Source organism: Mastomys coucha, unplaced genomic scaffold (assembly GCF_008632895.1).
Source record: "Mastomys coucha isolate ucsf_1 unplaced genomic scaffold, UCSF_Mcou_1 pScaffold7, whole genome shotgun sequence".
NCBI classification, from domain to species: domain Eukaryota; kingdom Metazoa; phylum Chordata; class Mammalia; order Rodentia; family Muridae; genus Mastomys; species Mastomys coucha.
In genome coordinates, this window is record NW_022196913.1 from 9172170 (window position 1) to 9186298 (window position 14129).

The 14129-nt window shown below is 46.1% G+C and overlaps 1 protein-coding gene across 1 annotated transcript in view; it reads right to left on the bottom strand.

Moving 5' to 3' along the window:
• Window positions 1-7912: 7912 nt before the first annotated feature.
• Net1 (neuroepithelial cell transforming 1) overlaps window positions 7913-14129 on the bottom strand; it is a 39678-nt gene continuing 33461 nt past the window's right edge. Inside the window, exon 10 of the mRNA XM_031359479.1 lies at window positions 7913-8051. Coding sequence (XP_031215339.1) covers window positions 7913-8051 — 139 coding nt within the window. The remainder of the gene's footprint in view (window positions 8052-14129) is intronic.

The window sequence follows — 14129 nt, forward strand, 5'->3', positions numbered from 1 at the left end:
AACATGCAGCGGAGGTTTTATCCCTGCTATGGAGAAACTCAAGCATCTGTCCTTCTGAGATGCATAGAATATTCCAAGAGCCTTGTTTTACTGGAAATAATGAGCTTGTTCTAATTCTCAACATTGAGTTGAGCCTTTGCAACTATTACAGTTTCTCAGGCATATTTCACAATTAATGGATGTTAGAGTGGAATTTTTTTTTGTAACTGAAAGCAATAGGTTCACCTTTTAATGAACAAAGTCAAAGATCTGCACAGTCAAGAAAAGTAGAGCCTTTTGCAGGAGGTGAGTAAAGCACGAGACCTGTTTCCAAAGTAATTTTCTCCCTCAACCATTCTGTAGGCTAGGCTGCCAAGTGTACCTGAAGATGACCTTGAAGGTCTGATCCTCTTACCTCTAACTTCCTAGGAGACCAGGCACAAGTCACGGCCTGGTTCATGTGGACCTGAACCCAGCCAGGGCTTTGTGCACGTTAGGCAAGTTCTCTACCAACAGAGCTACATCCCCAACTGGTATTCTTATGTTAGAAAACACAACAGATATACTGTGTACCCTTTCCATTGGGACTGAAAAGTTCACATTGGCTTTGAGAAAATTCAAGATGCCTGTAAACACTACCTAGTAGAATTCTCACACTTGAGAATTTAACAAAACAACAACAACAACAACAAAACATGAAGAGTTCTCAGTTTGTAGGGAATCTTTATCAAAATCATGTGCTTGTATAAGACATTCGTTACTTTCCATGTTGTTACGGTTGCTCTGTTCTTCCTTACATAGCATCTAGTCTTCCCTTGTGTAGTGTAGCTGAGAAGCCAGCTACAGCTCCACCATGCACCCTTTGATCTGTTGCACTACAAGTCCAGCTTGTTGTGGGAAGGAAGGTAATAGAAGGGAGAGAAAGGAAAATATTGGTTGGGGTGGAATGAGCTAAGGTATCACCTGCCAACTTCAGTACAGGAACTAGTTACCCAGAGTGCCCTGGACTTGACACACTCCAATAAACACTCCCCATGCAAAGATGTCCAAGTGCAAACATTCCCAGAGAATGGAGAAAATAAGCATGTGGCATATTATATATGCCATGCCATTTAGGGTGAAGTCTGGGGAGAAATAAACAAAAGGCAATCAAGTATGTTCCTTCATCCACACTAGTTTCAAGACAGCTGGATCACCACCATTACTAGCATGAACAAACTGGTCATGTCATGTGGTCAGGCTCATGTTGCCCAGAGCCTCTGGTCCAGATGAGGTGGATGATGATGGTCTCATGCCCTGTGGTAGATCATTCCTGTATTCTTTATGTGAGGGTGTGGATGACCGGGTAGATATTTATTCTGAGTCCCTTTACAAACATCTTTGTGGTTCTCATCTTTCTGGTATAAGACTCCCATGCAGTCTCTACATTTCAGCTGCTACATTTTAGAGTCTCTTAGTCCATTTGATGTCACTATCACAAAGCACATGAGTGGTGGGTACTATAAAAAGATGAGGGGTTTCTTCCATTCACACATTTGATGGTTGAAGAGGCCACACCAGGCAACTATTTCTGGTGAGGGCCTTGTGCCCTCTATCATAGCACAACAGATGATATCATGTGTTGGGAGCCTGTGGGAAGGCATTTAGGGATGCCTGAGGAAGACACTGAACATTTTGTGAGGTGTCCTTGTTTCATAACAACTCACTTTCATCAATTAATCCAACCCCAAGAGACATAACCCACTCCTTTAAGATGTGCATTAATTCCTGCTTCGAATGGTAGCCCTTGAACAAATCAGGCCTCAGGGTTTTGGGGTTCGTTTTTTTTTTTTTGTATATAAATGGCATGTATATATGTGTATATATGTGTTGGCATGTATATGAACCCAGGTGTGTATGAAGGCCTGAAGTTGAAGTCAGGTATGTTCCCCATTGCTCTCTACTGTACTTACTGAAGTAGATCTCTCACTGAACCTGGGCCTCACTGTTAGCCAGCTTACCCTAGGAATTCTCCATTTCTGTTCTTCAAGTGTTGGGATTACAGGAAGTCCCCGAGCCTGCCTAGTTCTATGCAGATTCTCGGGATCCAAATTGTGGTCCTCACACTTGTACTGCAAGAACTCTAGCCACTGGTCTGCTGGTTATCTCCACCTTTTAAAGGGCCCATCATCTCTCCAGATCATTACGTTGAGGCCATGCTTCTATCACAGGAGCTCAGGGACATAAACTATATCCAAACCATAGTAGAAATTACAGCAGCAACTTCCTGCAGCCAAATAGGATTCTAGCCTGTGCTGATGGAAAATTTTCACTTATGGGAGCCTGGGTGGAGGCTAGTGACCTCCATGGGGCTGCTCCACTTCTCTCTCTAGGTTTTCCATGAGGCAGGAGGGGATTTCCTATCAGGAACCACTCTGGTATCTGTCTCAGCCAGCAGGAGGGGATTTTGGAAACAGGGTCCTTTATCTCTCTCAAAACACAATGCCGGTCTCTTGTTATATGGGCCGGCTGTGGAAAAAAAAATAAAGGCCATTTAAAGCATCTATACTTGTAGACCAGGGAATTGTGGGTTTTGTGTGTGTTATAATTATTGCAGGAAAGTGCCACGAGCAGCTAGGAAGGAGACGTGAGGTTTGTAATCAAGAAGGCAGCTCTGGAAAAACTGCAGAGATGGTCAGATGCAGTGTTCTCCAAAACTGGGGACCACATTCCCCTAGTGGCATCTAAGGTGATTTGAGGGCTTACATGGGCAAACAGAAAAGAGGTGTGGAGATCTTACAGTATGAAATCAGCAAATGTAGCCAGATCTCATTAGCCTGCAGTAGGTTATTGTTGCTTGCTGTAGGTTATTGTTACTCTTTTCTTTTATTTTTAGCAAAGGAATCTGGCTTTCCACTTATAACAATAACATATGGCGTCCTTTTAAAATACACTTCTTAAAAACGGGAAGTGTAGATGAAAAATGTCAAGGAGATAATGTATTTTAAAGGTGAAAGTGTGATTGTGCTACTCCAATGAGTGAACTTTTGACAATAAATAACCCCAATCTCTCATGCTCCTGAGAAAGGTCAAGGCCAGCCAGGGTCACAGAAGGAGGGCTGAAGGCGGCTGGCCAGTGTCTCCTGGAGAGAGGCAGGATGTAAGGGAACTGATTTTGGTCCTTCACACTGTACCCCAACTTGGCTCCTGCCACATCTCCAGGAAGGGGGGTCTCTCAAATGGGGCACAGAACTAACTACATGTTCCCCATCCATTGCTCAAATCCAGGCAAGAGGTCATGATCTGTACCACCAGTGGAAGAATAGCCCCAGACACAGAAGGCACTTCATGAATCATTTTTTGCAAACTTTCTGATTGATTTCACCAAAGCTTTCCCAGAATTCCTTGATGCCTCAAAATTGCTTTTTGTTGCTCATCAAAAAAGCCACAGCAGGCCACTTTTTATCTGTGACCTGCCAATTTTCAGCATACCCAAGGGGACTCAGGGACAAAGGGCCTTTGGGGCTTGACACTGTTTGGCCTGAATAAAAAAGGAGATGCACTTTTTGTCCTTGAGGCCCAGGGAAATTTGACTTGAAGAACAATTTAATGGAAATAAAAGCCTGGGGTAGATATCTAACAAATGTCAACAGCAGCTGAGTCATCTTGGTAACGTGTGTAGGTTCTGAAGGCTGGTGATTGGAATAATGCCTGCTAGAAGTCTTATTATGCCCTAGAAATTGCTCAAGATAGAAGTTTCTGATGGAGGTAGCTGAGGAGATCTCTTAGTCAGTAAGGCACTGGCCATGTTAAGTATGAAGATCTGAGTTCAGTCCCCAGCAACTATGTAGGTAAAAGGCTGAGTATGATGGTGTGCACCTACCTGTAACTTATGCTACACAAATAGTAGACAAATGGATACCTGGGGCTCAGTGTCCCAAAGAGAGAACCTGTCTCAAAAACCAAGGTGGGTGGTTACTAAAGAACAACATCTATGGTTGGTTGGTTGCTTGAGCTCTGTCTGTCTGTCTGTCTGTCTGTCTGTCTCTCTTTCTCTCTCTCACACACACACACACACATCTCCCTTGAAGGTGTGGGAGGATATGATTTTTTCAAGGCTAGTCCTTCTCCCTGCATCTTATTTGGTGCAGGTGTGAGGCCCAGTATGAGTGTAGATAAGACAGGATATCTAAATGTACAGGCTCCCCAGGGCCTCAACTGACAGTTGTAGAGGACTAGTAGGTGTGAGGCCAACATACTTCTTAAATCCTGATCCTAGGACCAAGTGAACTGCATGTTTTCTCAGAGGGATCCTGAAAGACAGGCAAACATGGAGGCCATGACCATCCCTGGAGGCCTAGGATCTTCAGATCACAGGAGTCTACAGCCAAGCTAATGATTTAGCCCATGTTTAGTAGTGTGGATTAATATCTCTGTGGGAGAAGTCTCTTGGTTATGGAGGTGGGAGTAGGAAGGGCATGTGAGGTAGAGAGAAATCAGTGAGCCTGAAGAATGGATGAAACTGAACATACCTCAGGTGATCTGGAAGGTCCAGTGCACAGGAAAAGGGGATTTGATTGAAATTCTTACTGCCTCATCACGTCTCATGGTACCTGAGCAGCCAAAGAATTTTGCTTATGTTTTTGTGAGTTCCCTTAGTGTCTCAGTTAGGGTTGTGCTGCTGTGAACCGACACCATGGCCAAGACAACTCTTCTTCTTTTTTTTTTTTTTTTGGTTTTTCGAGACAGAGTTTCTCTGTAGAGCCCTGGCTGTCCTGGAACTCACTATGTAGACCAGGCTAGCCTCGAACTCAGAAATCCGCCTGCCTCTGCCTCCCAAGTGCTGGGATTAAAGGCATGCACCACCACTGCCCGGCGACAACTCTTCTAAGAGCAACATTTCATTGGGGCTGGCTTACAGGTTCAGAGATTCAGTCCAGTATCATCAAAGCAGGAGCTTGACAGTGTCCAGGCAGACATGGTGCAGGAGGAGCTGAGAGTTCTACATCTTCATCTGAAGGCTGCTAGCAGAATGCTGGCTTCCAGGCAGCTAGGATGAGGGTCTTAAAGCCCACACCCACAGCGACACACCTACTCCAACAGGGCCACACCTTCTAATAGTGCCACTCCCTTGGGCCGAGCATAAACAAACCATCACACCTGACAGGCAGATACTATACCATGGACTTCCTGAAGAGTTGGAGGCAAGTTATGTGAATTGTTAGGGCTTTGCCGCTGTAGCCACTGACCATCTCAGCCAAGAGCTTGATACAGCCTAGAATCACCTTGGAAGAGAGTCTCCAGAGACAGAATCCAGATCAGGTTGACCCGTGAGCATGTCTGTGATAGACTGTCTTGATGATGGTGATGGTGATGATGATTTTGGATTTTTGAGACAGGATTTCTCTGTGTAGGGCCCTGGCTGTCCTGAAATTCTCTCTGTAGACTAGGCTGGCCTCAAACTCATAGAGATGCCTCTGCCTCCTGAGTGCTGGGATTAAAGGTATGAGACACCCTAAACCCTGGCTGTCTTGATTATTTTAATTGATGTGGGAAGACTATTCTCTGCAACTAGAAGGTATCAACCAGTCCCAGGTTTGGGATCTGGATTGGACAAGAGTGGAGCAAGTCAATCAAGAACTAATTATGGGACTAGAGTTCTTGAGTTCTTGCCTTGAGTTCCCCACAATTGCAGAGTGTAACCTGAAACAGTAAGTCCAATAAACCTTTCCCCCCAAAGCTGCTTTTTTTTTGGAGGGGGTATTTCATCACAGCCACAGAACTGAAACTGGGACACATGGCTTAGTGAGGAGGGAGGAGGGGTTGTTGATAGGGGATTTCAGGACCTGAAGATGAATGTCAAGGATGTCTCACTGAGAAGAGCCTCTTCAGTCTTCTCATGTGGCCATGTGGCTGCCACTTGCATGATGAGAAAGACTTTGTATTGTTGCTGTGCATTGAGGGTTAGGAGGATCAGAGTGATCCCCTTTTGGAGAGAGGTAGGCGGTAAAGAAGTGTGTGGGGGAAGAGAGAGAGAGAGACAGAGAAAGACAGAGAGAGAGGAGAGAGAGAAGAAAGAGAGAGAAAGAGAGACAGAAGAGAGAGAAGAGAGAAGAGAGAGAAGAGGGAGACAGAGAGGAGAGAGAGACAGACAGAGAGAGCAGGCAAACAGAGGGTCTCTCTAATAGGTAGCCACCTTGGCTTCAGTAGCCAACTTGACACACATGTAAGTTATTGCCTTCACCAGATTGGCCTGTGAGCATGTCAGAGGGGCGTTTTCTCAATTGCTAATAGATGTGGGTGGGCCCAGCATACTATGGATAATACCACCCCCGGGAAGGTGGGCCTGGGGTGTTTAAGAAAGCTGGCCAGAGGGAACAAGTCACTAAGCAACATTCTTCCATCTCCTTTGCGTCAGTACCTGTTTCTAGATTCCTGTCTTGAGTTCTTGCCCTGACTTCCTTTCATGATGGACTGTAAAGTGTATGCTGACATAGATCCTTTCCTCCTTAAGTTGCCTTGGTCACAGCAACAGAAAATAGCTAGGGACATCCACTCAGCAGGAACCAGAGGCAGAACTACTGCCTCTTAGGGGCCATATGTTCAGGTCTGCTCCCATTATAACATGAAGACAGAGTGATTGGGAAATTTTAGCTCAGGTTAGTTGCCTGTGTTCCCTGAGACATAGGATTTGGCTACAGAGGATTTGGGCCTCAGGCTTTCGGCCCTGAGCAACACCTGGTGGCTGGCCTGTTCCTGTTTCAGGCCTCAGGGTCTCATCCTGAATCTCACTTCTTATTCATTTCCTCTCTTCGGCCTGGATATTAGGGGACTTTCTACAGTTCTGTCACCACAGGTATAACCTGGTGTGGTCCTTAGGATATATATTTAACCAACATCATGAAAGCTTCGTGACTCAAAGCAATAAGAAACTTGACTTAGAGTGGTTCCATCTATCTTAGTTTGGGCATATTCAGTCCACCACACACTTCAACAGCTTCCATAAGCAGCTGAGGTACCAGTGGGTGGAGTGACACTGACCCAAAGGCTTGACTGGGCCCCCTTGCCGTCTGTCTGCTATAGGCCTTGACTTCTAGCACAGGCCTGTCCATTAGGCAGCTTGAGTGTCTTCAATGACACGAAGATTTCCTTCAAAGTAGAGGATTAAAACAAGAATATCAACTTTGTTTTTGTTTTTGTTTTTGCTTTTGTATTTCAAGACAGGGTTTCTCTGTATAGTCTCGGCTGTCCTGGAACTCACTCTGTAGACCAGGCTGGCCTCGAACTCAAAAATCCATCTGCCTCTGCCTCCCAAGTGCTGGGATCAAAGGCGTGTGCCACCACTGCCCAGCTCAACTTTTTTTTTTTTTTTTTTAATGATCTCGCTTCAGGAATCATAGTGTCACTTCACCATGTGCTACTGGTCTTATTCTAATGTGTTAGCCCCAGTGCATTGTGGGTATGCATAAGTCTTTGGAGATGGGATCCTTGGGGGGCCATTGTGAAGGCTGGGTGCACAGGTATAAAAGGTTATCTAATCAGCTTTCTATTTATGATATAAACTCCTGTTAAAGCTACAGCTAAAAATCATGCAGTCTTCGCCATTTGTTCAGGAAACAACTCTGAATGCATTCTCTACATCAGGAAAAATGTTGAGTTGGAGATTCAGAAAGACCTATATAAACTTGTAGACCAGTAGAAGCAAAGCCTAGCCTGGAAAGAAAGATTGACGGAGACTGTGGCAGGGTGAAACGGGACCAGCATAGGCAGTGGCCAGCTCTGCAGCACACACAAGGAAGGCTGTTTTAAAGAGATAGGCTCAGCTGGGAGCTGAGGATGGGCAGATCAGTGGCAGTGGGAAGTGGAGAAGACACATAGATGGCTTCCCAGGCTGGAGTAACAGAATGAGAAAAACTATAGAACCCTCACCGCACCCCACCAAGCCTTGCTGGAGTTACCAATCGCTAACTCGACGATCATCTCCAACAATACATTTCTCATCCTGCAAAGCCAGCAGCTGCTCTCGTCGGTTATGGCAAACAAGAAATTCATCAGAAAGTCCTGGAGCGATTCCACTGTGTTGGGCCTGCTGCCTGTCATGTTAGCACAACAGAGGATGACGGAAACAGTTTCCGTTGTGGAAACGACTGTCTCATGCTCCTTGGCTGGAGGCAAATGTAATTCCATCATTTGGGACCCCTCCCCACTTGCCCTCAGACAGGGAGTGCATGGATGTGTATTTATAGGCCTCGGTATTATTTTCCTTTATTTTGGAAGAGGGCTCTACTGGCTGAGATCACTAGAGGTCTGAAAAGAACACGTGCCACTCACAGGGCCACTGGGACTGGAGAGTTGAAAAGCTGTTTTGGGTTTCAGCCACTTCAGAAATGCAATTCTACATGCCTTTGCTTAGACAGAAAAATGACATGCGCCTTCATTCTAATATTTACCCTGTGAGCCTTGCAAGGCTTGTCCTGTGGCCTGCTCCACTGCTGCCTTAGCTTATATATCCCGTCAGGGCAGTATCTCCACTAGACATCTTCCTTCTGATCTGTGTACTGAGGGCCCTTAGCACACATGTGAGACAGGACAGAAAAGGAGAAGAAAACGCAGGCCATGGTCCTCCCTGTGCCTGCTTCCCTAATGTCTGGAGTCAGTGCGAGCTCACCTGCATCCTTCTCCCTCATGGTTTGCTTACGTTGCTCCTCTATCTCTTATTCTGTACAGAATACCCATGGCCCCCAGGGTGGGGAGCTCAACTCTGAGCTCACACCTGGCAGTCCCCCCGGGTAGACTTGTTCAGGCCTGAGACTTGGGTGGGGAGATGTGAGGACCAGCAGGCCTGCACTCCATGGTTGGCAGTGGTAAACAATGGCAGATAACAGAGGCCCCTTTCCAGCCCTGAAGCACTCACTCTGCAGGTGTGCAGAGAGGCTTGATCCTGATACCAACCTTCCAAGTCACATTCAACTGACAGGTGAGGTTTGGAGTGTGCCAGGCCTGGTGGGAAGAGAGAGACATCCAACCACAGACAAGCGGCCTGTGACCTCACCACGCAGGCCTTCTACGGTGGGAGAGGGCCCGGCTGTTGCCGATCAAGTCCAGTCCCAAAGGGTGCTTGTGACCTCAGAGGGATGGCTGCTTCCCTCAGCCCTCACAGGCAGGGAAGGGAAAGGAAACATAAAAGCAGATATAAAAGCTGAGAGAACAGGTCAGCCAGAAACAGACCAACTCCGGTCAGACTGGACTGGAGGGAAAAGGTTAAAAGGGGTCATGAGTCTCCTCATCCAGATGGGGTGCTGTTCTGAGGTTCAGGAAATCTGTTGCCTCCCTTCCCCAGGTTGTTCTGTCCTCTCCCTTGAAGAACAAGTCCAGGCAGATTTCTGCACATGGAAGGAATCTGGCGCCCGCAGGCTCCTGTTCTTTCAAATGCTGTGCTTGGCCTGGGTTAGGAAGCAGGGCCCCTGATCCTCTGGACAGAGAGTTCTCTCAGGAGCCATGGGGGAGTGAAGGCTGGGACCCAGATATCCAGAAGGACAAGCTCAGACCACCTTGCTGAGAACTGACATTCAGTTTCTGCCTATAGAGTGTATAGTGTTATCCCAGCGCGTGGATAGCAGCTGAGGGAAATACAGACATGGTCCTTGTTTTGTTTTGTTTTGTTTTGAGACAGGATTTCTCTGTGTAGCCATGGCTGTCCTGGAACTCAGCCAGACATGGTCCTTGAGTCTGGATCATCTCTTTCATTAAAAAGAGACTGTCTTAGCCAGGCAGTGGTGGCACACGCCTTTAATCCCAGTGCTTGGGAGGCAGAGGCAGGCGGATTTCTGAGTTTGAGGCCAGCCTGGTCTACAGAGTGAGTTCCAGGATAGCCAGGGCTACACAGAGAAACCCTGTCTTGAAAAACCAAAGAGAGAGAGAGAGAGAGAGAGAGAGAGAGAGAGAGAGAGACTGTCTTTTGGAGGTTGAGGAGGTAGCTCAGTGGGTAAAATACTTGTGTAAGTATGAAGACATAAAAGTTCAAGCCCCAACAACAGTGTAAAGGGAACGGTGGAACATGTCTGTCATCTCGTGCCAGAGGGGCAGGGACAGGGGCTTGCAGGTCAGCCATACCAGCGAGTCAGTGAGCTTCAGGTTCAAGGAAAAGATCATTCTCAGAAATTAAGGTGGAATGAAAGAAGGAAGACATATAGCAGTAGCCTCTGGACGGACACACACACACGGACACACACACACACACACACACACACAGTTGGAAGGAGTTGCTTTGTTTACTTCTGCCACTCTTGACATGTGAGGGTACTCATGCATATCCCCATGTGGAGACATCTTGAAAGTAGATGGCAGCCCTCTTAAGCATCAGATCCGTTTGCACTTCGTAAACAGACTCCAGAATGATAAGAAACAAATTTGCGTTCTTTATAAATTATCCAGTCTCTGGAGTATTAGCTATAGGGCCTCTAGACTATATTATTCAGCACTAAAGAGAAGTGCTCTAGCAAGGTAAGACAGCACACACAGAAGCATGAATTGTGTGATACCAGCAGACCAAAGCCAACTGAAAAAGATTACTGATAGATTTCAATTATATCACAAAGAAGAAGAGGCAAAACTATGGAGGCCATGGATTAGTGGTGGTTGGGAAAGGGAAGGGGACCAAGGAGAGAAGGGGGAGTTATGGGACAATTGTAGGGCACGATTCTCGAATTTGTCAAAGCACACACAATGCTAATGCTCTTCACTGAGTAGACTCTCCTGTAAACCATGATGGCCTCTAGGTAATGATGAAGTAAGGTCTATTGGAGAGTGACATGTCTCCATGCGCCCAAGGAGGCTGTGCCTGTGTGTGAACAGGAGCATCTGGAATTCCCTCTACTGCATGTGCGTGTAGGTGTGTGGGCCAGAGTCATCTTCCAGCATTGTCTCTGAGGAATGGTTCACCTCTTTACAAAGTAGAATCTTTCCCTGGGACCCGGGGATCACCAGATAGGCTAGGCAGGCATCATGGATCCTCCCATCTCCTCCTCCCCAGTACTCAGTCATTGCATACCGCCACATGGCTTTTTTACATGGGCATTGGAGATAGAAACACAGGTATCCCTTGTGGGAGTTGGGTTCTCTCCTTCCACCATGTCGGTCTCAGGGATCAAATTCAGGCCATTAAGCTTGGCAGCAGGAGCCTTTGCCAACCGAGCCAGCTCACTGGCCCACAAGCTTTTAAGTAGTGACCTGACTCACCTTGTAAAGGCCTTTTTCCCCCTTAATGCTATCAAAGTGGCCATTAAGTTTCAGCATACAAATACCAGGAGATAAGTTCATAAAAGGGGGCTAAGAAAAGGTGTTGAGGAGGAAGGAGAACTCAGAGAATATGGAGGAACAAAAGACAAGAACGGTTTTTTTCACAATTGCGTAAGGCATAGGCTGCTGGGATGGCAGCCCAGCCCAGCAATCGGTTTTGGAAGGTGTAAGCTTCGGGCATAGAAGGCATGTTAGGTTACCACTTGTGGGTAGCTGGAGAGCTGAGATTCGGGAGTCAGGGAACATGGACACCAGTGGGATGGAAATGTAGTTGCATAAGCTCAACATGGCAGGGACTCAGGGAGATGGAAGAGAAAGAAGCAGTGGCTTAGGAGGCCAATCAGAGTCTTGGGTGGGGGCAGCAGAGGTAGGAAGTATGCTTGCTCTTCAGGGCATGTGCCCAGGATGGGGCTCACTTAGTAGGAGGGTATTTGCTGGTTGTCTATTTGGATACCACAGAGTAGGGTAGGGAGGAAACCCACAATGGAAGGGAATGTTGGCAAAGACTACATAGCAGGACAGGCTGTGGAGAGGACAGTGTCTGCAGGGGAGACAGGTAGCAGAACTCAGGGGCCTGAATCTTCAGTGGCCAGTGTGTAATGGGACCTGGAAACCTTATCTTACCAAACGTGTTGACTGATAAAGCTGAATGGGAAAGCGTAGGGCCTTACCGAAACCCATTTCAAGAATTTGATTTAGCTCCAAATGGGGTTAATGCACTCTAACTGTTTGACAGTTCTGAAGTCTTCCATTGCCTGCCCATTTCCCTCTTACCTACCCACCTCCATCTCTATTTTGTTGAAGAAACTTTGTTTTAGCTTTCTTGGGATTCAACACAGGCTCGGCCTCGGCAGGCCTGCCTCAGATTTAGCGGCCCCTGCTTACCTGTGTCATGTCCTTTATGAGCTACATTGAGGCCCATTATCCATGAGAGTTACTTCTTCACTTAACGAGCTAGGCTCCCGCTGTGTAAAATCCTTCTTAGCTTACCCACTGGTTACCCTGAATAATAGTTTGTATAGGAAAAGGCAGGAGAGACTCTTGATTATTTTCTTTCACTAAACAGTTATGAAACCATATTCAGTAGGGAATAAAACGTTTAACTAAAACCGAGGTTTATTTTTCTTGCGTGTGTGCATGCGTGTGTTTGAGCACACATGCGCCATGGTGACATATCAGGTGACAACTTGTGGGAGTCGGTTCTCTCCTCTCTCACAAGGTCTCCGTCACAACCATCAGGTTGTTAGGTTTGGTAGCAGGTACCTCTCTACCCACTGAGCCACTTTCTTGGCCCAAAATTCATTTTTAAGAGACTCATGAAGCCATGGGCTTTGAAGTGCTGTAATTCATTTTATGTTTATCCTGATACTCAGTTGTTTCAAGATCTTTTAAATCAATTTCTGTTCTCCATGAAAGTTACTGCTCTTGGAAGTCACCAGACTGTGGCTCATCAGGGCCAGGGGGAGAAGCAGGCTCTCTTCAGATCCATATCTATTACTCCGAGCAACCCATCTTCTGTAAAAGAAGAGGGAAGACATTTTGACAGAAAGAAAGCCACCATTTTGAAGCTAGGACTTGCGGTATCAAGTTCAGTTTTACAAAATAAGTGAAGGTAGAGCGATGCTTTGAGAACCTATGGAAAAAAAAGATTCTTAGTCTCTAGGTTGTAGGGCCCGAGCAGGGCAGACATGGGCAGATCTGAACTTGAATTCAGAGGGATTCTGGAGAATGAATGCCTAAGGCTCTTAAGTTGTGTGGATGTGTATGTATGGCTACACTTCTTCCTGGTGGAAGGGTCCATGACTTTTACTACAGTTAAGCAGGCTCTAAGTGTGAGCTGGGTGTGGTGGTGTACACCTATAATCCCAGCACTTGGGAGGTAGAGGCAAGAGGACCAACCCATCATGAATTTGAACGCAGTATGGGCTACAGAGTGAGTTCTTAGCCAGCCAAGGATACTTAAAAGGAAGACTGTCTCAGAAAACCATTCCGAACACTTTAACCGAGTGGCCTTATGTAACCATAATAATTCATGGTCACCTCTGTTCCCTTCCAACATCTGGATACAGTGAGATGGTGTGAGTGAGGCCCACGCAGCACTAATTGGTGGTGATGCTCAAACAAGTCTGAGAACAGAGACTATGTCACTGATTGCTGCCCAACAGGAATGCTGCTCCTGAAGTACGTTCATCTCACGTCATGACTGTGTATCTTCTTGAGAAATTTGAGAGAAACCAAGCAAGATACCTTTAGACAAAACATCATTCCATCATCACATCTGAACCACTTGCTCCTGTAACTCTAGAAGCTGAACAGAGCTACTTTGAGAGAAATTAAACTCGGCATGATAACCCTAGACAGGACCACTGTCTTGCTTTCCACTGCTACAGATCACAACACTAGGTAAGGCACAGTTCTGATTTTGAATTTCCAAAGTGAGGAGGCTGAGATACCTACCTCAGAGCCTGGATTTAACCACATTAGTGAAGGTGTTTGCTATCTGCTCTACTACTGCATCCAGAAGACGGCCATATGGTCAGCTGTCTGCAGTACAATGATGACTTCCAATTACACCATGTCCTTAAAAGATCACATGACTCATAAGAATTAAACTATGGACCTTTCTTACTCATCAACAAATCTCAAAAGGGTAAATTATTTGGAATTTCCTTAACCATTAAAGGTTTAGCTAAGCCCTCATGTCCAGTGGATGGCCCCCCAAATAACCACCAGGAGAAATGTTTTGGGTTATTATGTGTGTGCTTTTTTTTTTAATTGTATAATTCATTTATACAAAGAAATCATTTGATCTATTTACAGCCTTTTCCAATTTTCATTTCCACTGGAGATATATTTCACATAATGGTTAACAA